Source organism: Primulina huaijiensis, chromosome 1, assembly GCF_012295235.1.
Source record: "Primulina huaijiensis isolate GDHJ02 chromosome 1, ASM1229523v2, whole genome shotgun sequence".
In the NCBI taxonomy this organism is placed as follows: domain Eukaryota; kingdom Viridiplantae; phylum Streptophyta; class Magnoliopsida; order Lamiales; family Gesneriaceae; genus Primulina; species Primulina huaijiensis.
This window is the reverse complement of record NC_133306.1, coordinates 606,904-629,876: the sequence shown is the minus strand read 5'-3', so window position 1 is coordinate 629,876 and position 22,973 is coordinate 606,904. Positions and strand designations below refer to the sequence as shown.

General features: G+C 33.5%; 2 protein-coding genes and 1 pseudogene across 3 annotated transcripts; all 3 read right to left on the bottom strand.

Moving 5' to 3' along the window:
- Positions 1–212: 212 nt before the first annotated feature.
- On the bottom strand, positions 213–3,395 carry LOC140973994 (serine/threonine-protein kinase SAPK10-like; annotated as a pseudogene).
- A 3,182-nt stretch (positions 3,396–6,577) lies between these two features.
- On the bottom strand, positions 6,578–9,305 carry LOC140977710 (putative F-box/LRR-repeat protein At4g15060). Of its 2 annotated transcripts, none has more exons than XM_073442531.1 (5): positions 9,204–9,299; positions 8,995–9,107; positions 7,381–8,259; positions 7,154–7,294; positions 6,578–7,076 (listed from the first exon to the last, which is right to left on the bottom strand). In XM_073442531.1, exons 3-5 carry the CDS (start codon positions 8,257–8,259, stop codon positions 6,765–6,767), a joined length of 1,332 nt encoding a protein of 443 aa, XP_073298632.1. In that variant the 5' UTR covers positions 8,995–9,107; positions 9,204–9,299; the 3' UTR covers positions 6,578–6,764. The 2 variants fall into 2 exon arrangements, with proteins under 2 accessions (XP_073298632.1, XP_073298578.1); XM_073442477.1 differs by having other exon boundaries at positions 6,580–7,076; positions 7,381–8,266; positions 9,204–9,305.
- A 1,343-nt stretch (positions 9,306–10,648) lies between these two features.
- On the bottom strand, positions 10,649–16,080 carry LOC140973985 (BEL1-like homeodomain protein 2). The gene is given in 5 exon segments (XM_073437171.1): positions 10,649–11,265; positions 12,226–12,286; positions 13,503–13,885; positions 14,602–15,796; positions 15,798–16,080. Coding segments are annotated over 5 exon segments (2,196 nt in total). The 5' UTR covers positions 15,860–16,080; the 3' UTR covers positions 10,649–10,770.
- Between the last annotated feature and the right edge of the window lie 6,893 nt (positions 16,081–22,973).

The following is a 22,973-nucleotide window of genomic DNA, read 5'->3' as shown; positions in this document are numbered from 1 at the left end:
TTTTTTTTTTTTTTATTTTCCACATACTTTTTCATTCGAAAGATCTCTATGTAAAACAATACTATTGTATTGGAATATGCACCGTGTGACTTTAGAATATATTTTTCTATGAAACAAATATATTTTTTTGACTTTTTTTTAAAAAATTTTTGTTTTGTATTTTTAGATCTAGCATTTAATAAATATAGATAATAGAACGATTTGCAAAAATATAACCGGAGCAAAGTCTCAACTTTCAGCTACTGTGTCTATGATACAAAAGATTCATAAAACTGGGATGGACAGAAGATGCACACAAAAAATCTAACTCCTTTAACCCTGTGTTTTTACAATTAATAGAATGATATCTGCAAACATCAAAAATTCTGATCAAATAACCAGAGCAAGATTCGTATAAGCATTCTTCTCCAAGTTAGCCAAGAAACATATCTTGATATTGTTTCAATTTTCAGTCCAACAACTTGCGAATGGAATCACAACGCGTGGATTACGTCGTTTTGCTGTTAACATCAGTGTCGGGGTCAGAATCGAGGTCTTCAGTACTGTCATCATCCATCACGTCCGGTTGGTTTGGATAGGTGTTTTGGCTTCAGAAATGATCTGCATGATGACTTCAAGGCTCTGCGTAGGCTCTTCAGATTGGTTACCTGTTGTCTCCTCATCTACCAAATCTACAGGAAGCTTCTTTGTAAACCATTGGTGGTTTTTTATACCGGACATCGTGATGCGCTGACCAAGATCATGTCTGTGTCACTTGGGATCGAACTCAGTTTCCAAATATTCACTCAAAAAGTTTGACAATCACTCACCTGGGCAGGATCTCGAACAAGGATCCTAGAAATCAGATCCCGTCATTCCTCAGATATGTTGACGTCTTCTGGAAAGGAGTACCGAACATCTGATATTCCCCGTATTGCCTCACGCAAGTGCTTGGGTTTTCTAGAATATACCCCAAATGGATAGGCACCAACAAGCATTTCATATAATGTCACTCCGCAGGACAACACATCTGCACCCTGAAGCAAGCAGCCAAATTCTTGATATATATTCAAGTACTAATCAATTAAAAGATCATTAAGCAATACATAACATTCCAAGCCATCAAGCTCTCAACCATCACTTTCGAGTTTCATATAAGAATAAATCATCAAAATCACTCTAGGCCTATACTTGGAGTAAGTGCTTGACAAGTGATACGACCCTAAAAATCAACCTAGTAACCTCAGGAGCTGGAATTTCATAGCACGAAATCAAGACGAAAGATTTCACGATGCCAAAGTCATAGCTCCAACTATAACTATTTAATCAGTGGACAAGGAAAGCACGAGTTTGTTACATGATACATTCTGGGTTTCTCAAGGGACAAGCCCGAATGGTAGAAAACAATATCTTTGATGCAAATTCATAAAAAGCAAAACCGCATTTTACAGATTCAAGATTAAGACCCAACGATTGGTTTTACCTTGCCATCATATTCTTTGTTAATTATCACTTCAGGAGGAACATATGCGGGCCTTCCTACTCGAGAATTTTGTCGTGAACTCAGCACAGAAGACTGTAAAGAACAGAGGAGATCAAATTAGTTTATAAATTATAAGTTAAGTAGAAACCATCATGAAGGTCTTTTCCAAATAATTTCTAAGACGATCAAAAAATAATTGCAACAACTTTTGGTTCAACTCTGGATGGCAGGGAATTATAAACGCATATGTTTTAGCAATGTTAAGGATAATTGTATAACCAATATCACCTTTGGATAGCCGAAATAGCATATCTTCAGTCGAGACTCTGAGCTTTCATCCAACAATATGTTTTCCAACTTCAAGTCTCGATGACGTACTTGCTTCAGATATCAAGAAACAAAATATCCCAATCAGATCCTTATTCTGCACCTTGCAATTAATGAACTTAAAAATATGTATACAAAATCAAAGATTATGATACCATGGAGTGGCAGTAACTGACTCCATGTATAAGTTGTCGAAAGAGGTGCCGAGCCTTCATGAGAAAAATCCACAAACAGCATCATGAACAACCCAAATGACCAAACCACTATATGCGACTATTATATATTACTGAATCTGAAACCTTATTCTCACGGAAGCGCCCTTCATTAGATACGCAATCGTATAACTCTCCTCTGGATGCATACTCCATCACGATAGCCAAATGAGTTGGTGTCAAAATGACCTGAAACAAAAAATTAAGAAAGTCTGCCAAAGGAAAATCTTATGAGATTTGAGAATGTCAAAATGATAATCGGTGGCAAACCTCTTTAAATCTAACAATGTTAGGGTGCCTCCAAGACCTATGTTCGATAATTTCCGTCTTCAGATTTTCATCTATCTGCAATAAAACCATAAGCAGCTGGTTAATCAGTGAAAGTTACTAGAAGTAAACACAAGCACTCACAAAGTGCAAGTCCAGGAGAGTCGTGAATTGGAGGAGTATTTTAACTTTATCGTTTAGCAAAAACTTCAATATTATGACTAATTTAAGAAGATTATCAATCTCGGTATTCATAAGTTAAAAATACATGATAATAGTTAAAGAAACGAAAAAACAAAAAAGAAGATTATTTCTAAGCCATTTTAATTTCATGCATAGAAAAAGAAATTAAGCATAAATGGAAGTGCTCAATCAAGAAGTTTGCTTGGCATATGAAAGAGATAAAAGAATAACTCCAAGAATTTCAAGAGAACGAGAATCAAACTTCAAAAGAATTCGATCCAACCGACGAAGCTAAAGCATGCTTGACAATTGAACAGTTGCGGTAATACCCTTCTAGTCATTGACAGGGAAAATTCAAGAAAATAGACATTACATTCGGTCGAAACAAACCGATTTCCAGCTGCTAAACAAGAATATCTCCCGTCTTCACCGAAATCAAAAGATAGAGTAACAAAGGATGAAAATCAAGAAACAAACCGTGTCCCCTCTTTCAATGTACTTAACAGCAACAAGATCTTTCGTCTGCTTATCTCTCATCAATCGGGCAACACCGATATCCTTGACGAAATCATATCGATCACTGTCAAGCATGATCGGTATATCCATTGCCGTACCAACTGTAATGGCCGCCGCCTCCAAATCTTGATAGAAAGCGAAAACAGGATCGAGTTCCGCAGCTATTTTACTCTGTTCGCAGTAATCTGCAAGTATCTTTCTGTTAACGGGAAATGATGCGTAAAGATTACCAGTGCGACGAACGGTCGACGCAAAATCCAAGGCCCTGAAATTGCGTACGAAAATGTCCTGTTGTTGAGAAATTTCGAGTTTGATCCGATCGATCAGTAGCTGCAATTTTTGGAGCTTAACACGTTCTCTCCTGATGTCCACTTCCAACTGAGGAATTCTTGGAATTGGATCCATATTTGGCCAACTGAGGAATTCTTGGAATTGGATCCATATTTGGAATTTGTGCGAGAGGATGATTAGTGTTATCCAGTTGATGCAATTTGGTATTTAATAGCGTTTTACTCATCCATCCACATGTTTAATAATTTAATATATGTTTATAACAATTATTTAAACCATTTAAAATTTAATATATACAAAAAATTAATAAGAAAATATGATATGCCTTAGAATTTAATATTTTTATATTGGGCGAAAACTTTCACCAACGGGCAAACTTTCATTATTTCATGTTTCATCTTCATCCATCCGACAGCGTTCTTACTTTTCAATTATCTTCTCATGTTGCCCCCACCCTAACTTTTGATTCTTAAACGGAAAATATGCACCAACGACAAAAATTCGAGCTAATTCTCTATTTTCGTTTCTTTTAAATTATGTGCCTCCTTCGTTTAAACGACGCTCAAGTTTTAGTTAATTTTGGTAAATCTGCATATTTATTAATACTTGGAGTGCAGTCCAATGGATTTTTTTTCTCTCGTATAATTTAGTTGCTTGGTGGACGCGACCCCTTACAATTATTAGTGTATCGATGTCAATATTTTTTTTTATTATTTATTTAGTTTATATTTAAATGATGATCAAAATATAATTATAATAAATAGTGAGGGACTTCACTGTATTTTTGATATATGAATTATAAAAATAAATAGAGAAAATACCCAAATAGGAATTGAGAACCTACAATTTGATGCTTATAATACAAATAAGCTATCCGCTGAGCTACATGTTACTTCCATTAAAATTTTAACACTTTATTAATATATATAATTATTAAAACAGACAATGACATCAAAATTTAGTTACTCTAAATGTTTCGAACTTAATAATATAATATAGATGAAAGACCCGAGATCCTCCCCGTCCCTTATAAAACCCGCTCTGATCCATGTCCGAAAGTTAACGGGTTCAATTCGTCAAAATCGATGGACCCGTCAGTAATTATATTCATATTATTTTATGATATTTTTAATTTTGAACCGGTACGCTTATAACATGAATTGAATAAAAAATCCAAAAAAAATCTATTTACACACTTTCAACCAAATATTAAAAGCAACAATTATATGCCGTTCAATAATTCATATAAATCTCACAAAATATTAATTGGATACTAAAATATATATGAACAATAAAATCTGTTACCCAACTCATGCTCGTCCGGGTACAAAAGTCTAATATCTCTTACCCAACTCATACCCATTTAACATTACCAAAACGGGTGGGGTTCGGGTACCCGTTTATATTACACTTCATCCCAGCTCCTCTCTTGCTTAATAGTACCATTTGTCTCTTCGCTTGTAATATTCGATATTTACCAGTGTATATGAAATTCTAATAACAATGGATGTATTTCTAAAATTTTCATGATTTGAACCAGTATTTTGATATTCATATGTTGCATTATTCATCGCCTAGTTGTAATTGCTCTTACTATTGAATGAAATGCTATTCATGAGGATTCATTGTGGGCCTGCGCCTATTTTAGCACGAGACACACACCAAGCTTTGGCGGTGGTTGTATTCCTGATTAACAATTGCTTCGATCTCTGATGACTAATGGTGGCATCCGGAGCTTGCTGTCGTGTTTGTCTTAATATAATCAACACAAGTTATTCCTTGTATAATGATGATTTTTGTTTACTTTCACCTGTACTGATCATTCTTTGGTTCAGAGAAATTCTCTTTATTTCTGTTGGTTCATTGGCAGAGAATTCCATTTTTCCCTTGTGACTGTAATTCTCTATAATTGAAGTGGGGAATTTATGTCGATGGGATATAAGTTGCCTGGATTATAAAAAGCTTTTATCGAGAATCATAATGCTCTATCCTCAATTGTTATGTGATTAAAGAACGACACTGCTGCATGCTCCCTTCTGTCCCATTCACATACAGCCGCTGGAAAGACATGCCAAAAGTTTGATGAAAGAAATCAAACAAAATATCCCATGTTGATTTCTAAAGGTGGTGATAATTACGAGGCATGAACGGCGACTACGAGTTCTTGTTATGATACGTTTTGGACATTGAGTGGGAGGCAAATAAAACGTCGGACGATGATACCTTGAATTTCATGTTTGGAGTATTTTCAGGATTGAGTTCGTTAAGAAAAAACTTGTTTGGAGTCGTTTCTGTACATGCAGAAAGATGTCGAATCAGGTTCAAGATCCTATGCAATTCTTCCGAGTTCAAGAACGGTAACTTTGGCACCTACGACATTATAGATACAATTAAACAAAGCTGGTTCACTTGATTTCAGAAGGTGAATCCCGTCTAGGTCCTAGATCGTTGACCAAAATAATGGTCTTGCTGTCGCAAAGTTTGATTCTTTCTCATGTATCAATTCGACCAAGGTATAAACTCCACTTGTTGAAGAACGCACATAGAAAACAATTAACACTAGAATATAATGGAAATGTTGTTAACTAAAAATCCAAACGAGTATAAAGTATCCCCGCACCGAAATAAAGTATTAATCTAACGACTACTAATTTTGCAGAGGAACTCCATTTTACTTGCAAGAAGCCAACAGATTCAACATACCAAAAATTAATGATGGTTTATCAACCTTACCAATGAATCACCAGGCAGATGGATGATTATACATAGGACATAGATGTACTATTTCCTAGATGATTATTAGTTTAGCANTGGGATTCTTGTGATACCTATGAAAGCAAGTTTACCAATGTACATGCTGGAAAGATGATGCTTGTCAAGAAAGCTATGGTTGTGGTCTTTGTTGCCGCCTCCTTGTTATTTTTGCTGGTCGGTCTCGCCTTTTTTTCTCGTAACATTAAAAGTGGGACTGAAAAAGAGGAAATATTGACCTTGGAATCTTCTGTTAAATCTCTTGATTGTTTTATGATGAAAAATAACACTCTGTTGGGTGCTCAACCAGAGTTCAGATTGTCGTGTCAAAATTTCAAACTCTGTTAAATCCGAACCCAGGTTCTAATATATTTACTCGATCAGTTGTGGTTTAATGAGAATTATTGGTCCTAGATCCTTGTCCCAAACAATGGTCTTGCTGTCGCAAAGTTTGATTCTTTCTAATGTATCAATTCGATCGAGGTATAAATTCCACTTGTTGAAGAACGCACTTAAAAAACAATTAACACTGGAATATAATGGAAATGTTGTTACTAAAAATCCTGACGAGAATAAAGCCCCGCACCGAAATGAGGCATTAATCTAACAGCTACTAATTTTGCAAAGGAACTCAATTTTACTTGCAAAAAGCCAACAGATTCAACATACCAAAAATTAATGATGGTTTTATCAACCTTACCAATGAATCACCAGGCGGATGGATGATTATACATTGGACATAGATGTACTATTTCCTAGATAATTATTAGTTTAGCCGAGATTGGTATAATTGGTGGGAAATGAGATCGTGCAAGAGCTGCAGCCTTGCATCGGATTTCATAAGTTCCTTCACAAGGTTGGACAATGAGTTGTTCCAGTCCCATACCTTCTCTTATGATCAATGAACATGTAAAAGTTAACTCATCTATAGACCCTGTAAACCCCAAGATGGTCACCTCTTTGAGATTGAATTTTGTTTTGCCTGGTGATGAATATCCCATTTCAAGTATCATCCTCGACTGGCGATAATATGTGTAATCAAATACTTGATAATCCAACCGCAGAAGCTGCAAATGAACATATAAATGAAATTTTTACACGTCATATCATCTTCTATACATTTTTTTAGAGTAAAGCAACGCACCTTTAGTTCAATTTTCTGCAAGTTAGGACAATCCCAAGCCTCAAGTAAGTATAAAGGAATTCTGTGGCCTCCATCGAAATTCGATAATCGAAGCTTGAGATGCTTTAGATTCCTTAATAAGGGTGCGGAGAAAAATAATAACTAACAAAGGAAGAAATAATCATCATCAATAAAACGTTAAAAGAAGAGAGATACCAATTGATTAGCGTACAAATAGTAAAAAATACCGTCTTGCCAGTCATGTGGACTTCAATTTGCTGTAGTTGGTCTAGAATAAAAGATGAGATTCCAGGCAAGATGTGGTCAACCAGGTGTTCCTGATCGTCTGAATTGAACTCAATAAGCTTTGGGACGTTGTGGAGGAGTAGTGAGTACTCAGGATGCAATTTGTGACACGTCAAAGAAACGAGGTTGATCATGTCACGAACCTCAATTGATGAGGCCTTCCTAGATGAACAAATATCCAATCGCTTCAACTTCGAATGTCCAACCAACGACACCTTTTTTAACTTGTAAGAACCCGCGATGGACAAGTGCTCAAGAACAGGACAATTCGAAACAAATAGCTCAACATCTCGATCTTCCACATGAAGCGAGTGTAGAGATAATATTCTGAGCGATTTGAGGCCCGGAAACGACCCTAAGCCTCCACCTTTTTCCTTAATCAAACTCTTAGAGGGAACGCTGTAATAGGCCGGCATAGATTTGGTGTGATAAATCATGCGTATGTCAATGCTCTCTACTTCTCTTTCCAGCAGCAATGGAAACCATGTCTTGATATTGGCTCCCTTCAAACAGGGTAAATGCACCCTGAATTCCTTCAAAAAGCCGCAACCGTTGTTTGAATTCAAGAAATCATAAATCTCCTTTATGTATTTTGGGAATTCCTTTTCTTCTAATTGTTGAACATATGTATAATTTGATTGTTCCGATGGATGTCGAGTGTTGTAGCTAAGACGGACGATGTAGGTGTATAGGTTGCGCCAACGAGTGGATAGGACGCTGGTGGCTATAGCTTCTTGCCATGTTAATCGAGAGATTATGGCAACAAGAACATCATCAGGCAACTCACTGATTTTGTCCACCAACTCATTCTCAATCATCATCTTGATTCTGTACAGCCAAATAAAATTGAAAATAACTTTTTATAAGTACTTGTCCAAATCAAGAGTAAATATTCAAATTGAGCTCGAGAAAAATTGAAAAAAAAATAATAATAAACAAGCTTTGACATAATGTTTCTTGTTTAGTTTTTCTTTTTCTCTATTGAAAGCTAGACAAATAAAACCTAACAAAATATTTAAAATATATTAGATAATGGCATAGATTTGGTGTGATAAATCTGTTGTTATGTTTACTTCTTGTTGAATCTTTTACTGGATAATGGCATATAAGTGATTGGCCGAATAGATAATGGAGAAGAGATTGAAATTTGAGAACCACTTGAGAAAAAGTCAAGGAGAATTGAGAGTTACAAATTTTCATAGACGGAGGAGAATTGAGAACCACCAAAAAATTTAAAATATAAATAAGAAAATTTAAATGGAGCGCAAGTTGAAGAAGGTTGCGGCAACCACCAATGCTCAGTCTCCTATCTTCGAAAAAGACTTTTACGGGTGCAATTTAAATTTGAACCAAAACCAAGAAACTTAAAATTTATAAAAATTATTATCATGCAATTATATAAAACCTTTTTTTAAAATTTAATATGTTAAATTTGAACGAATAGATTTGTTAAAGTTCCCCCACCCACATGCACTCTCCCTATGGAAGTCTGAAAACAATCGAGGCCCCAGATTTAGCATATTATCTTCATATAATTTCAAATGATAAAAACACACCAGGGTCGTCCTGATCGGAAAAAGAAAACGACGGAGCTTGGGCGGCGGAGAAAGGGTGAATTTTTTGTACTTGATAATAGAATTCTGTCCAAATCGAAGCACAAAACGTAAACCTCACAAAAGAACAAATCAAGTTTAATATGTCTGCTCTGATTCCCAAAGAAAATAAACAAAAAGTGACGTGGTTAGACACTTAAATCATCTAATACCAGGATCGTCGGAGAATGCGACGTCCGGAAAAGAAAAAGAAGGAGCTTGGGCGGTTGTCCACAACGGAGAAAGGGTGGCCTTCGCTGAAGACCCCAGGTACTTGTGTGACTAATTTGATATGTATGAAACAGTGAATTTTTTTCCCCCAAAAACTCTTGTTTATACCGGATATATATAATGTCAATAATCAATATTAAATAAATTAATACACATCTATCTATAAGTGCTATCACATTTTAATTGGTCATTATCTGATTACAAAATAAGTTGGTGATTTCAAATTTTAACCCAAAATTCTCACGTTATATCAATAATATTTAATATAGAAATTAACATAAAAACTCAATTTTATAAACTAAATATAACTATTATTTAAATCGAAAAAATTTGGTTCGGTTGAATTGGTAGTTTGTTTTTTTTAAAATACTTTTTTATTAAAAAATATTAGTTAATTTAGTTTAGTTTTATATATATCAAGTTAAACCGATTCAAATTTTATATATATTAGTGAACGAAACACACTCGATGCATATGTAAAATAATGACTTTTAATTATATGAATCATGATCGTCAATAGATTATGTTGATTCATAAAATTTTGTTATAGTTTTAAATTATTATTTAGATAATGATATTGCAATTATATTAAATATGTAATTTGTAGAGATAATATGTTAAATTTGAATTTTTAAAATGGATTAGATATTATAGTTATGAATTCGAGTTGATTCTATGTTTTTGTTTCTTTTAAGTTAAGTGCTTCTTCGTTTAAGCTGGATGCTCAAGTTTTAGTTAATTTTGGTAAATCTATATATTTTTTCCACGCAAATATATCAATTTTTTTAAATTTAATCTAAAATTAACTCTAGATTTCGCAAAATTCTTGTGATTCTTGCACGCTAACTTTCACCAATATCAAAGTTAATTGAAATTGATCATTTATAATTGATTAAATTGATCAACTTAAACTGTTAAACCAGTACAAATATTTTTCTACGTTTTTCATTAAACGAAAATATATATTGGCATTTAATGCCAATTTAAATAAATTATATTGAAGCTTTATACATAAATCTTTACTATCAAACTTTGTTTAAATAAAAAGACTAAAATCACTTCCATTTGCTTCCCCAAATAATTGTCATTTCTATTTGTAATTTATGATGATATATAGTACTGTACTGATCGATTGTGTCACCTCTCCTTAATAATTGTTAATATTTACTTAATTAATTATTGCTACAAATAAATTTCACTGTTCTTTGGAGAAATTAACCAAGAATAGTCATTAATAGAAAACTTCAAGTATACATGATGAAAAAGATTTCTTTAAGTTTCACCTTTGACCTTACAAAATTTTACCACGTCCACAAATAATAGTATATAAATTTAATCAAACTTATAATTGATCGCTTAGATGCATATAAAAAAGAAAAAATACACATGCTAAATAAATTGTGGAATAATTTGAACTATACAATATCTCATCATGCATGTATTTTATCTGTCTAGAAAAAGGAAACAGAATAATTATTCAAAAAGAAGTAACCGCAGAATAAGATTGATCTAACCCAAAAAAGGATTGATATTCTCGGATAAGTTACCCACATGACGCAGCCCCAACGTCAGTGACACGTCGCTCGCACTAGCTCCAAGCCCTCTAAAGGCTGACTCAGTGTCTGCATGGCTCCGGCTTGGGGCGTCCGACGTGTGCATGGCCGGAAGAGGTAGCGCCGTGGAGTTGGAGGCAGTCAATGGCATGTTTACACTAATCATGGCTTGGCTTTCCGGAAAACATTGCCTATTAATTGTCATGAAAGACGGGTCGTTTTCAGTGGCATTGATTTCAAATCTTCTGCCAGGAGGAGTAAACACGGCGGCGGGTGTGGTGGTGGCCGTGTGAGGCGTCGGAGTTTGTGCATTATTGATGTGGGCACCGCTGCTGCTGCTGCTTTGGTCCCGCTGACTATCTTCTGCATCATCTTTGGATTCTTGTTGATACATCTCCTCCACCATGGGTTTCCATAACCGCACCCTAGCATTAATAAACCAGTTTGCAACCTGCAGACATTACACAAAACCATAATAAAATGTAAAAATATAAATTATATAAACCTAAGATTCCAATTGGTTGCATGGTGGATTTAATGATAATTAATGACTTGAGGAATTTTAAGATGCAACATTTTAATCTCGTTGGAAAAGACAAATTAAAGAAGATGTTGGGTTATAGTACGGTTGTATAGTTGAGTTTCCTGCTCGACTGACTTATTTTAACGTAAAGTAAATAAACACAATAAATAAATAATCTTGAACCCAAAAAAAATACACATAAAAGCAGTTAAATAAAAACATTAAATCGCTACTAATTATACTGTTCCTCGATATATCGTAGGACTCCAATATATATACATACTCTGATACTCGATCCTTTTTGGCCCTCTATTATTTTAAATTTACGAATTTATTTGAAGATTAATTATTTGAAATAATCCAAATAGGGCTGTACGTGCATGCAGTTTTCAGTCAGCGATTCAGGTTGAAAGGTCACTGAATTGTGTGGTACTGCCTGATCATGCAATGCATGGCTACGTAATAAAGAGATTGGAAATTTAAAAGATAGAAAACACTGCAAACTTTCACCTCTTACACTCCTGTACAGAATTTATGTCTTTAATATGGATATGGATTCGCCTAGCCTTTTCTTTAACAGAAACGAGAAAAAACCACACAATAATTACACCAATCCTTGCATACCTGATACCCCCATACAAAAAGTTTCTCAGTACCGCAATTTGGATATGATATGGGTTTTATTTTATGTTTACTGTGGTCCGCACCACGTACTTATACACCCCGAAACACCATTTAACGATCAATAAGCACTAATTTTAAATATCAATGATTGAGTAAAATTGGAGTAAACAATACATGCATCTCAAGAAAATATGATATGACTTCTCTTGTAAACCCATTGTATCAAATTTTAGGATTCCTAAAATCATGAACCAATTAGAGTACCTGGTTTCTAGATAGGCCAGTCTGTCGAGCCAGAAGATGCTTATCTGCATCAGTAGGGTACCTGAGACGACGACACACGTCAGAAAAGAAAACGACACCACTCCTTAGATTCGAACCCTAAATTGCCTAAACAAATTGAAGTGACGACCAAACTTTAACCATTTATTGGATTTATGCGCCAAGAAAAAGACTCCCGTATTCTGTATATATGTGTGTATGTGTGTGTGTGTGTGTATAATAATTTAATTTTTATGTATCTTTTTGCAGCATGAACGTGACAATCTATCAGAGCAGTACGTAACAGCTACTGAAGGTTCAGAATTGAAATGGGCAGCTGCACGCTCTCCTTTCTTCCATCCATGGACAGAGAAGATAGAACCCCACCAAGAAATTTTACTCAATATAAGTTGTGAAGGAAGAAACTCAACGAAATTATACATAAATATTGAACACAAAGCGTATTTAAAAAAATGCAATTTCATATAATAATAATAAATTACTCTACTTATTAGTGATGCACAAAAGAAAGGTGCGTATATAAGATGTAAAAACTACTGGTCAATGCAAGGTCGACGACGGATGAGGTTTGCAGTATAAGACATGGCGCATTCTTTTTTCTTCTATAATTCATTAATAGTAATCTTATTGATCGATCTGTTATATTGACCGAGTGCGACATATTTAATGCATTAAACTCTAAAGATGGTTATATCCGCCAAATTTCTAAAAAATACAAATATATGTACTAAATATTATGAGTTGTTAAAAGTAACTTTCCTAGCTAGTGGGTGTTTGGGCGTGTTGAATACTTAAAATGGAATTTTAAACTAACTTTTTATTTTATAGAAAGAATTCTATTTCACAAATATATGACATGGTATCTAATAATTAGGCGGTATCATTTGTAGTATAATATTGCACAACTTTTTTACGGAAAAATTATACGTATAGGAGTAATGCCGAGAGAAATTTCACAAAATGCAAATGAACGAAAGGAGGAGTAATATCTTTTCACCCATTTTGTTTTTATAAACTACATCAGGCACGGTAATTTGAGTACGTTTAAAAGACAATATCCAAAAGACTAAAAAAAAAGGAAAGAAAACAAAACCAAACAAAAAGAAAAGGCTGAACAGTTGCATGCATCAAGACTTGTCTTGTCATAGAATGCCACGATAATGATTAAAAAAAAGATATTCATTCAGTTTTTTACTGCATAAAACAAAGAAGAAATTCTTAAAAAAACTCGGGAGGAAAAGGTGAAGTAAAATACGTACGGATGCAGAAAATGTTCGAAAAGCCATGCTCGCAGAATGTTCACAGATCTTTCAGGCAAGCCTCTTTGAGGTCTCCATGCTTCTTGTTCCATTATTCCCATATGATGAAACGCTCTTTGTTGCCTCAGGCTTTGCTCAAGAATTCTCAGCCTCGGTGTCTCGCCTTTCGTTATGCCCGATGTGCCCGCATCTTTCTCGCCTAAAAGTTCACAGTTCTGCTTTACTTGAGCCGAAATAGCGTCTTTTAGGCACCGGAAATGCCGAGACATGGCCTTCTGTGCGAGGCATGTGTACGGCACCGCCGCCCCGAAACCCATCACCATGTCGAATGAGTTCACAACCATTTGCATTTGCTCGCAGTAGTGGTTGTATCGTCTATCCACCTGGAAAAAATAAAATTACTCGGGCTGTACATTTCCAGAGAGAAACATATTATTTTTGGACAGATTTTAATTGCTTAATATTATAATGATTGTGAGATATACAAGATTGGCCTACATTTCAAATATGACAATATTTAATGTCTTGTTTCTTAATTAATTGAGGATTCTGATTTTATTTCAGAGTTATATACTGAGCAAGGGCCAGGATTCCACATATAATAATAACTGTGTGCATCAGAGCCTAGTACAGTGAAATGATCGTTGATGTGAAGGAAAGAATATCCTTGTCTCGTTTGAAAATGCAATATTTTTTCAATACAAACCAACAAGATATATATGCTACCTATTATAAAGATCGAATTATATTGTTTAAATATTCAAAAACTGTCATTGGAGAAAATAAAATGGAAGAAAAATACAACGGAATTTGCAATCTTGGATCATCAAATAATTTCTCGCGGGGCATTCGATTTCATTCTGCCGGTGGTTGCTTAGTCTCGATTCTTTTACCAAATGAAAATCCTGCGTAGTCTAATTATACCCCACAAATATAAAAAATTTATTAGCAACTTAAAAGTATTTAATTTGATTTCTTTTTGTATAGTAGTTAATGAAACCTCTTCCATTCGCCGGCAATTAAATAATAGCTTAAAACTTGCCGGACTTTTCTGTAGCCTGGTGGAGTAAATAAAGAAGAGAGTGTAGATATTACGTGCCTCGTCAAGCATGGACAATAGTTTGACCTTTCTTTTCTGATGTTCGACCCGGTCAGCGGCTGATAATGGCGGAAGATCTTTTGAAGGAGAGGCTGCAACTCCGCCTCCTCCACTTGGATTCGAACTAGGGTTTGTACTGAATTTGTTTTTCTTGAACTGACCCCTACCGACGCTGCAGAACTCTTCCAACAACTCTTGAGCTGCCTTGGAGTACTTTGAATTTCGTAGAATATTGACCGCTCCAAAATTAGACCCTAGCCCGCCGTGCAACTGGTGGTTCTGATTAACTCCGCCTTGAAAATGCAACGGCCCGCTGCCTCCGCCGCCGCCTGAAACCGTGTTCTTGAACCGATATGTTGCAGAAGTCGATCCCCCGCCCTGCCCGAAGAAAATCATCCCTCTGTCTTCCATCCTCATCATGTCTTCGGCCTTTGCAGCTTCGAATTGCTGTAATGAAGAAGATAATGATAAAGAAAGCCCTTGTCCTTCCATAACTCCAGGAATCTCATTAGGGTTGGTTTCGTTTCCACTGTTTTGAACCCATGCGAATTGGCCGAAACCCCCGCCTGGTGCCGTATGAAAAGCTTGGAGATTTGAAGGAGAGTTGGTGGAAGATTGATTTGGAAGCAGCATGTGAAGAGTTGAAGAATTAGGGAGAGGATTTTGCGACGAAGATGGTGAAGGCGACCTTTGCTGCTGTGGATTCATCAAGAAAAGCTGCATGACTGCCGCTGAATCAGCATTAATGTTTGAAATCTGATGATGCTGACTCTTGGAATCTCCGAGCCCACCACCACCGATGATCCCTTGCCGGTGTAGGAACCAATCGGCGGCGGAGGCAGGCACGTCGGGAGGAATCGTTCTGGGAATTCGATAGCCCTGAGAAATCTGATTTTCCAGTAATTCAGTACCCGTTCCGACACCACCCGAGGGGAAATTGAACATTTCTTGCAATATACCCGCAGTTTCGTAAACCGGAAGAACTCCTCCGGATTCTTCTTCTTCCATGCCGACTAAAGGCGGTGGTGGTTCGAATCCTTGAATCCTCAGTTTGTCCTTTCGGATCTGCTGCGCCATGTGTTGCTGCTGTTCTCGTTGGGATCTCTCGAATGATCCATTCGAGAAACTGAAAATACCAGCTTGATGATAATCCTGGGACATAGAATTCAGCAAACTTTGCTTGTCCGAATATTTAATTATAACCTCTTATTCGAGAGTTAACAGTACAAGCTGGTATTGGAGGCGTAGCTATTCCCATATCACAGTCATCTTCTTCATCGTCACTTCTTTCTGTAAAACACAGCACCAGCTCCTGGTTCTATCAGTGGAACCATCAAAAAAATCCAAGAAACAAAAAATGAAAAGAAATCAATCAAAGAAAAGAATAAAAAGGCAAGTGAGGAGTAAAAGTGAAAGCATCAAAACTTAATCACTCTTTAAATTCTTCTGTCGTTTAGAATTTCAGCTTTCTGAATACGAATTCACACATACCTCTTAAAATATATGCTGATTTTTTTATCGAATTAGAGAATATCACACATCGTTTTCTTCTCTGTGTAATTTGATTTTTTTTTTGGAAAAGAATTCTTCTTTTTCTCTGAGAGCACTGTCTGCTGTTTCTGAAGTGTCGTTTCTCTCTTTCTCTATCTATCTTTGTCTTTCTCTCCTTTTCTAATCTCCTTCCAGGCCGCAGCTAGAAGGAGTGCTGTGCTGTTCTTCTCTGCAATATATCGCCTTCTTGAAAGAGAAGAACAATGATAAAGAAAACAACTAATTTTTTATATTATACATAAATATTTAGCAAATATATAAAGTTGTCTTCTTGTGTACAAATTAGTCTATGTGAATATATATATATATATACATACATTTATGTATCATGCACTCATAATATTGATTGATGGACGTTAGGATATTTCAACTAATTATATATTTTATTGTTGGAAATTATTATTTAAAAGGTGTGTGAATAATATTTTTCTTATTTTTATTTGATGGATTAAAGGTTAAATTGTTCTTTAATATTATTTTTTAGTTTCAAATGATACCTCTATTTTAGTATATATTAGTTAAAACCAAAATAAATTTTCAAATTAAAAAAGTATATAGTTGAATTATTATAATATCCTGATTAATTATATAAAATATTAAACTTCATTATGCCCAAGCGTCTTATCTCTTGATCAATCTGACATAAAAAAAAATTAACATTTACTTAATACCTTCATCAAACGGGAAATTAAATATTGTATTATATATTTTTTAATAATATTAGTAATTATATTATAAATTAAAATTTTTTAAATATATGGATCAAGAATGCTATAATTTTAAGGTAGTAGAGACTACCTTAATTCTCCAATTAAGGTCACTAATTTTGATGAGGATTGACTTTGATAATTCTCTTTTTAAGTCGATAATTCTCTTTTTAAGTCATAGTTTTAACATATATGGGCAATACTTTACTACAATAAGTCGCCATATGCCGGTTTAGTTGACCCGTTGCCACATTAAGATATTATTAGAAGACACGGTTTAATTGTATGTTTGTGTATAGAATTAATGAGGCGTGTAGGATTGTATTTAAATTAAACATATACTTTCGAATATGAATAAAATAAACAAATTTAAAATATGAAAATTGGTCATTTTGTAACGTATTCAGCAAAATTTTTAATATATTTTTAAAAAATTATTACATTTTTGTTTTAATTAAAAACTAGCGTACTTGGTACTGTTCATCTATATCATTGGAAAGACATTATAATTAAAATTTAATAAAATTAATTGTTGAAATTAATAATGTAATCCTTTTTTTATTTAATAAATGTGCGTGGACAATTTTCAAATATTTTTAAGTGGCACGTTATTTCCCCTTTCAAAGTTTCTTTTCACTACTATCATACCAAGAAGGGCAGCATGGTCATTTTCAATACCAGATTAATCATTCAGGTCTGATATCTTTGTCCTCAACTCGGTGTAGGGAGTGCGGTAAACTTTCTCTGTCATGTTGGATAGACAATTAAAATTATTTATCATAGAATAAAATTACTAAAGTAGAAGAAAAAAACAATGTATGGAGAAAACAATATCATATATGCTGTAAAAAAATTAATTTAAAATTTGGTTTTGAAATAAATGAAATTATGCATTCACTACAAAAAAAAAAAACGGATTAGCGACGGTTTAAAACAAACCGTCGCCAAAATTTGCAACGGCAACGGTTTGTTATCAACGTCGCTATTTGCGACGGCTTTTAATAAATCGTCGCAACTTTGCGACATTTTCAAACTGTTGCTAAATTAGCGACGGTTTTGTATTAACCGTCGTCAATTTAAGACAGTTTAATAAAAGCCGTCGCTAATTTAGCGACTGATAATATACACCGTCGCTAAATTAGCCACGGTCGGTATCGTAAAGCGTCGCTCAATAGCGACAGTTTTGTAGACCGTCGCTATCCTTTAAACCGGTTTTAAGTATCCCACCGAGCTCATTTCTCATTACGATTTCTTGTATCGAGTTTGTGTCTTCTCCCACCGATAGAGGTATCATTACGATTTAATATTTTGAATTTTATTATATATTGTTAAGATTACTATTTTTTTTTAATCTTATTTAAATTGTTTTACAAATTTGATATATATTAAATAAATAGAGGAGGTAATTTATAAAATATGTACAAATAATTTAAAAAATAGGTACTTTTTTTATATAAATTAATTTTTTTAAAAAAAATTAAAGAATTAGCGACGGTTTTAAGTATTTATTAACCGTTGCTAAATCTTATAATGACGACGGTTTTATCCCGTCGCTAAATACAGTTTTATAAAATCCGTCGCAAATTATTTAGAGACGGTGTTTGAAAAACCGTCGATAATTTATTAGCGACGGTGAAAAGTGTCGCTAATTAGCGACGGATTTTGCAAAACCGTCGCAATATTTAGCGACGCTGACTTTAGCGACGGTTTGAAATTCTGTCGCAAAAACCGTCGCTAATTGATCTAGCGACGGGTTTTTCCGTCGCTAAGACCGAATTTTTTTTGTAGTGATTGATCGGGAAATCATATAAGGAGTGTTTGGAATCACAAATGAAAAGTGATTATTGACTTTTGGCTTAAAAAAATCAGTTTTGTGTGGTCTTAACTCGGATTCTGTTATAGTTTTTACTTAATTTAATTGAAATTCAAAAGCTGGTTAGATGGTGATTATGATTCTACAAAATTTATTATAATAACACCTTAATTAGTATTATAATCAATTATTTATTAAACATTATATACCAACTTCTCATTTTATCTTTTCATTTTTTTTTTAAAAACACTAATCAATTTGATTTTTTCATACTTCTTCATATTCTATAAATTTAATCGCTTCTATAAAATCATAATTTGTTGCAGATACTCTCATAGTGGGATAAGGAAAAGGTTGGGGGTTGGATAAAGTGAATTAGATTTACTTTAGGTTGTGTGGATTGAAAAACATAACCACACATCATCGATGATTTTTTGAGTTGCTGGAGGGGTTTGCTACAATTTGGTATCTAACTTGAAATCTTGATATCAGTTAAGCTATAAATCATCAAGAATAAATTGTTATTTTAAGCACGCACAAATACCAACATATATTTTTAAAAATATAAGGGAAAGGGACAAAAACCCTAAAGTATTTCCTTGAAAATTCTTTGACTTGTTAGATTTACTCATGCGACGAGGAGGAACACCACTTTTCCGGGAAGAGATATATCCATTTTATGTAGTAATTTCTTAAACAATTTCAAGTCATACATCAAATTTAATTTCGAATTTTTAGTATAATGTTATTCATCATAAGATTTTTATGCTAATGTGACAAGTTCTCTTTATCAAAGTTCTTTTTATGTACTTTTGTCATGAAGCCCAACAGACGTCGTGGTCTCGACTTAATATATATATATATATATATATATACGAATATAATTTTCGGTATAACGATATACATCCAATTATGTTGAAGCCCGAAAAATGAAAGGTTCCTTTGATAATTACAAAAATTTTGTGGATAAACTAGAACAATTTCGTTCACGCATCTTTAATTGGAGTGGTATTTCAGAAAGTTAGATGAAAAGGAATTATCCCATATAATCATCCTGTAATCACATCGAGACTGAAAGTGACAATATACAAATAATTATGTCTTACGTAGAGGAACAAACAAAATACAACGAGTATTTAAATTATATCATTTTCCATAATAATTAAATTTAGAGTAGATTACGATAGTAATTTTATTATGACAAATTTTTTTATATTTTGGTGCAACAAGAATTTTGCACATCCATGATTCATTTTATGGTAGCAAATTAGCCGATGCTAGGAATAGTTGGGGGCCATTTTTAAACAGAGACTTCAAAAAAATATGGTAAAATTGTATATGAAAAAATATATATATATTTTTTTACTAATATGATGAAAGTTACATACTAAATTATTTGCATGGTCTTGGATCTGTCGAGGGAAGATCCATGATTTGTAATTGTACGTGGGGACAAGTCAAGTCAAGACATATAGGAAAAGAAAACAAAATTTTAGAGAAAAGAGAAACCATTGATCCCTCGCCTCGATGTTGGGTCCGTTGGCAAGTTTCGAAAAGATTTGAATTGTACACGATTTTCATGTATAATCTTAATCCATTAATTTTTATTTAAAAAAAAATTGGTCCTTTTTTTGGGAAAAATGAGGATATCCGATATCATTATTTCAATAAAAATGAATTAAAATTAAAAAAAATAATACAAATTAATGAACTAAAAGTGTAAATTGTGCCGCATTAACAAAAAAACACAGATGAAATGCAAAAGTTGGAACTCTCCGATTGCGATTAATCTGATCCATCCGTATATCCGCAACTAAATTTGGATGATTACCTCAATGACATCCCCAGGTCGAAACGCGATTCAACGTTCAAAAATTAATATCAAATATTATATAAAATAATTTTTCAAGAAATTTCATGATCTGTATTTAAAAATATATCAAATCGCTAGTTGTTTAATTTTCTTTGTCGACCAAAATAATGGTGATCGCATCGACTACCTATGTCTCTGTTATATCCAATATAGGACCACTTCGTTTCGATACAACATATACATACATATATACATATACATACATATATATATATATATCATCATCATCATCATCATCGATCCGTTTAGATTTTTATTTATTACTCTTATCCTTAGTACCCGTCACGTGCCAAAGTTGGCTCCACATGTGCCTCATATTTGTAGTGATTTGTCAAATTGCAGTGAACTCGAATGAATCGATCGTTATCTGTAAGTTCCGTATTCGTGAGAGTACCCGTCGATTCGATAATATCTAGAGTGGAAAGTAATATTTTTTACATAAAAAAATAATATATTTTTATAGTTCGAATTGAATAAAAAAATTCGTCTCACAAAATTAACCTATGAGAAATTTTTTTGCGAAAATAATATAATGAATGTTCATTAATTATTTATGGACGATACCCAGTCCAGCTAGGCCGGGCACAAAAATATAAGTGACTGAGATAGGATTTATGTCGATTAAATTAACATTTCAGATTTTATACATAATAAATATTAGCATAGGATATTTAGAATTCCTTGGCCCTCTATATAATATATATCCTCCATTATCGCTGTCTCGCCAACCACTATTTATTTGACGTGCATGGAAAAGTATTGAGAAATTGACATCACTTTAACTTGGATAAAAGAGCTTTAGGAGGTTTCTATTTATATAATATTTTCTTCTTTTATATATATATATATATTGAAGCAAAGCCTAAAAAAAATGTTAAAATGGTAAGATGCATGGACAAGTGAGGTAGAAAGAAGGATTTATCTTTGTACGAGGAAGCGTCAACGTTAATTTAATTTGGGAATAGTAAATCATATATATATGTCTCTATTTTTTTTTTTTCCCAATTGAGAATGGAAAAGGAAACCCCAAATGATACAAAGCAAAAGCAAAAAGTTAAAAACAAAGCACAACTACCCCACCACCTCCTATCGACGTTACCTCATTTTGAGGGCAGGTAATTTATATATTCCATAAAAATAAAAATAATTTTTTTTGTGTGCATATAAGTTTAAATGGTTTTATGAGTAAAAAAAAACCAAAATTTAAGTTAATTATTTTCGTAACCGAAGCAGAATCCAAAATCTTGAAACCTATAAAGACTTGACCCCCTTGACTTGTTTTTCTAATGGTTGGGATAAACTTTATTTTTTATTTATTTTTATATAGGTTATGATCCCTATTTTGTATATATGTCATTTAGACATTAACCAAATTATTCTTTTTCTCGATGCTCGTTTTTCTTGCAACTTTTAGGCATATAATTCACATAGCCTAACTTTATTATAAATTTATATGTGACCACAACACTTGGGGACCTTCATTTCACGAACCGTGATAAGTTTTGCTTTAAGACTTCCATTTTGTACGTGCAATAAGTCAATCGATTTGTTAATCATCGCCGTTGATTAATTATGCACGGCTATGATATTTTCCTGTTACAGATGCTCTCTCCGTTCGGTTTAGTTCAACCTACCTCGCGTGCATTACCCTCACAATAAATCTTATAACCACCATTGCATTATTATTTTTTTTTTTAATGTGAGATCAAGTTTGAATACCACAAATTTATATCAATAATAGTATTGGATCTGCGGTGAGGGCAATACTCGCAATGTCCAATCATTTAGGTTTCTTTTCTTTTTTCAATCGTTTTAAATATATATTCCATTTTCGATATTTTGTATCATTTTTTTTATTTACTAATATACATCTGTAAACTAAGTCTTTGAGAACGTGAAACCATTTTTAAAATGAATTGAATAAAAATAAAGTAGGATTTCTGTTTTTAAACTTTACTTTTGCAATCCAAATATTTTTTGTATGTGTGGAAAGACTAACAAGACTATATATTTTGGATTGAAGCAGTATTAAAATTCAAAATCAAATGATTGAATTATATAATTGTCTAGGAATTTGTCAATTAAAGTGAAATAGTTTTTTTTTTTTGAACAGATGAGATATCATTCTATGATTAATGTAATGCCCACAGTACATAAATTGAAAATTGTGTGCAATCAATACTCAAAAGGAACCCACGATTTTCAAAGTAAATAAAGGCCAACATAATTATTGTGTAGGAACCAAATCTACATATAGTTTTGATATGTTATTTATCAACTGTGTCCACTCATGTGTCTATCAATGAGATAAAGCTCAACTATTAGATGTGATGAAATATATCAAAATTGCATGCATATCCAATAGATGAGTAACATCTCATTAATGAGAACAAATATTAACATGATTGATAAACAACATAACAAAATT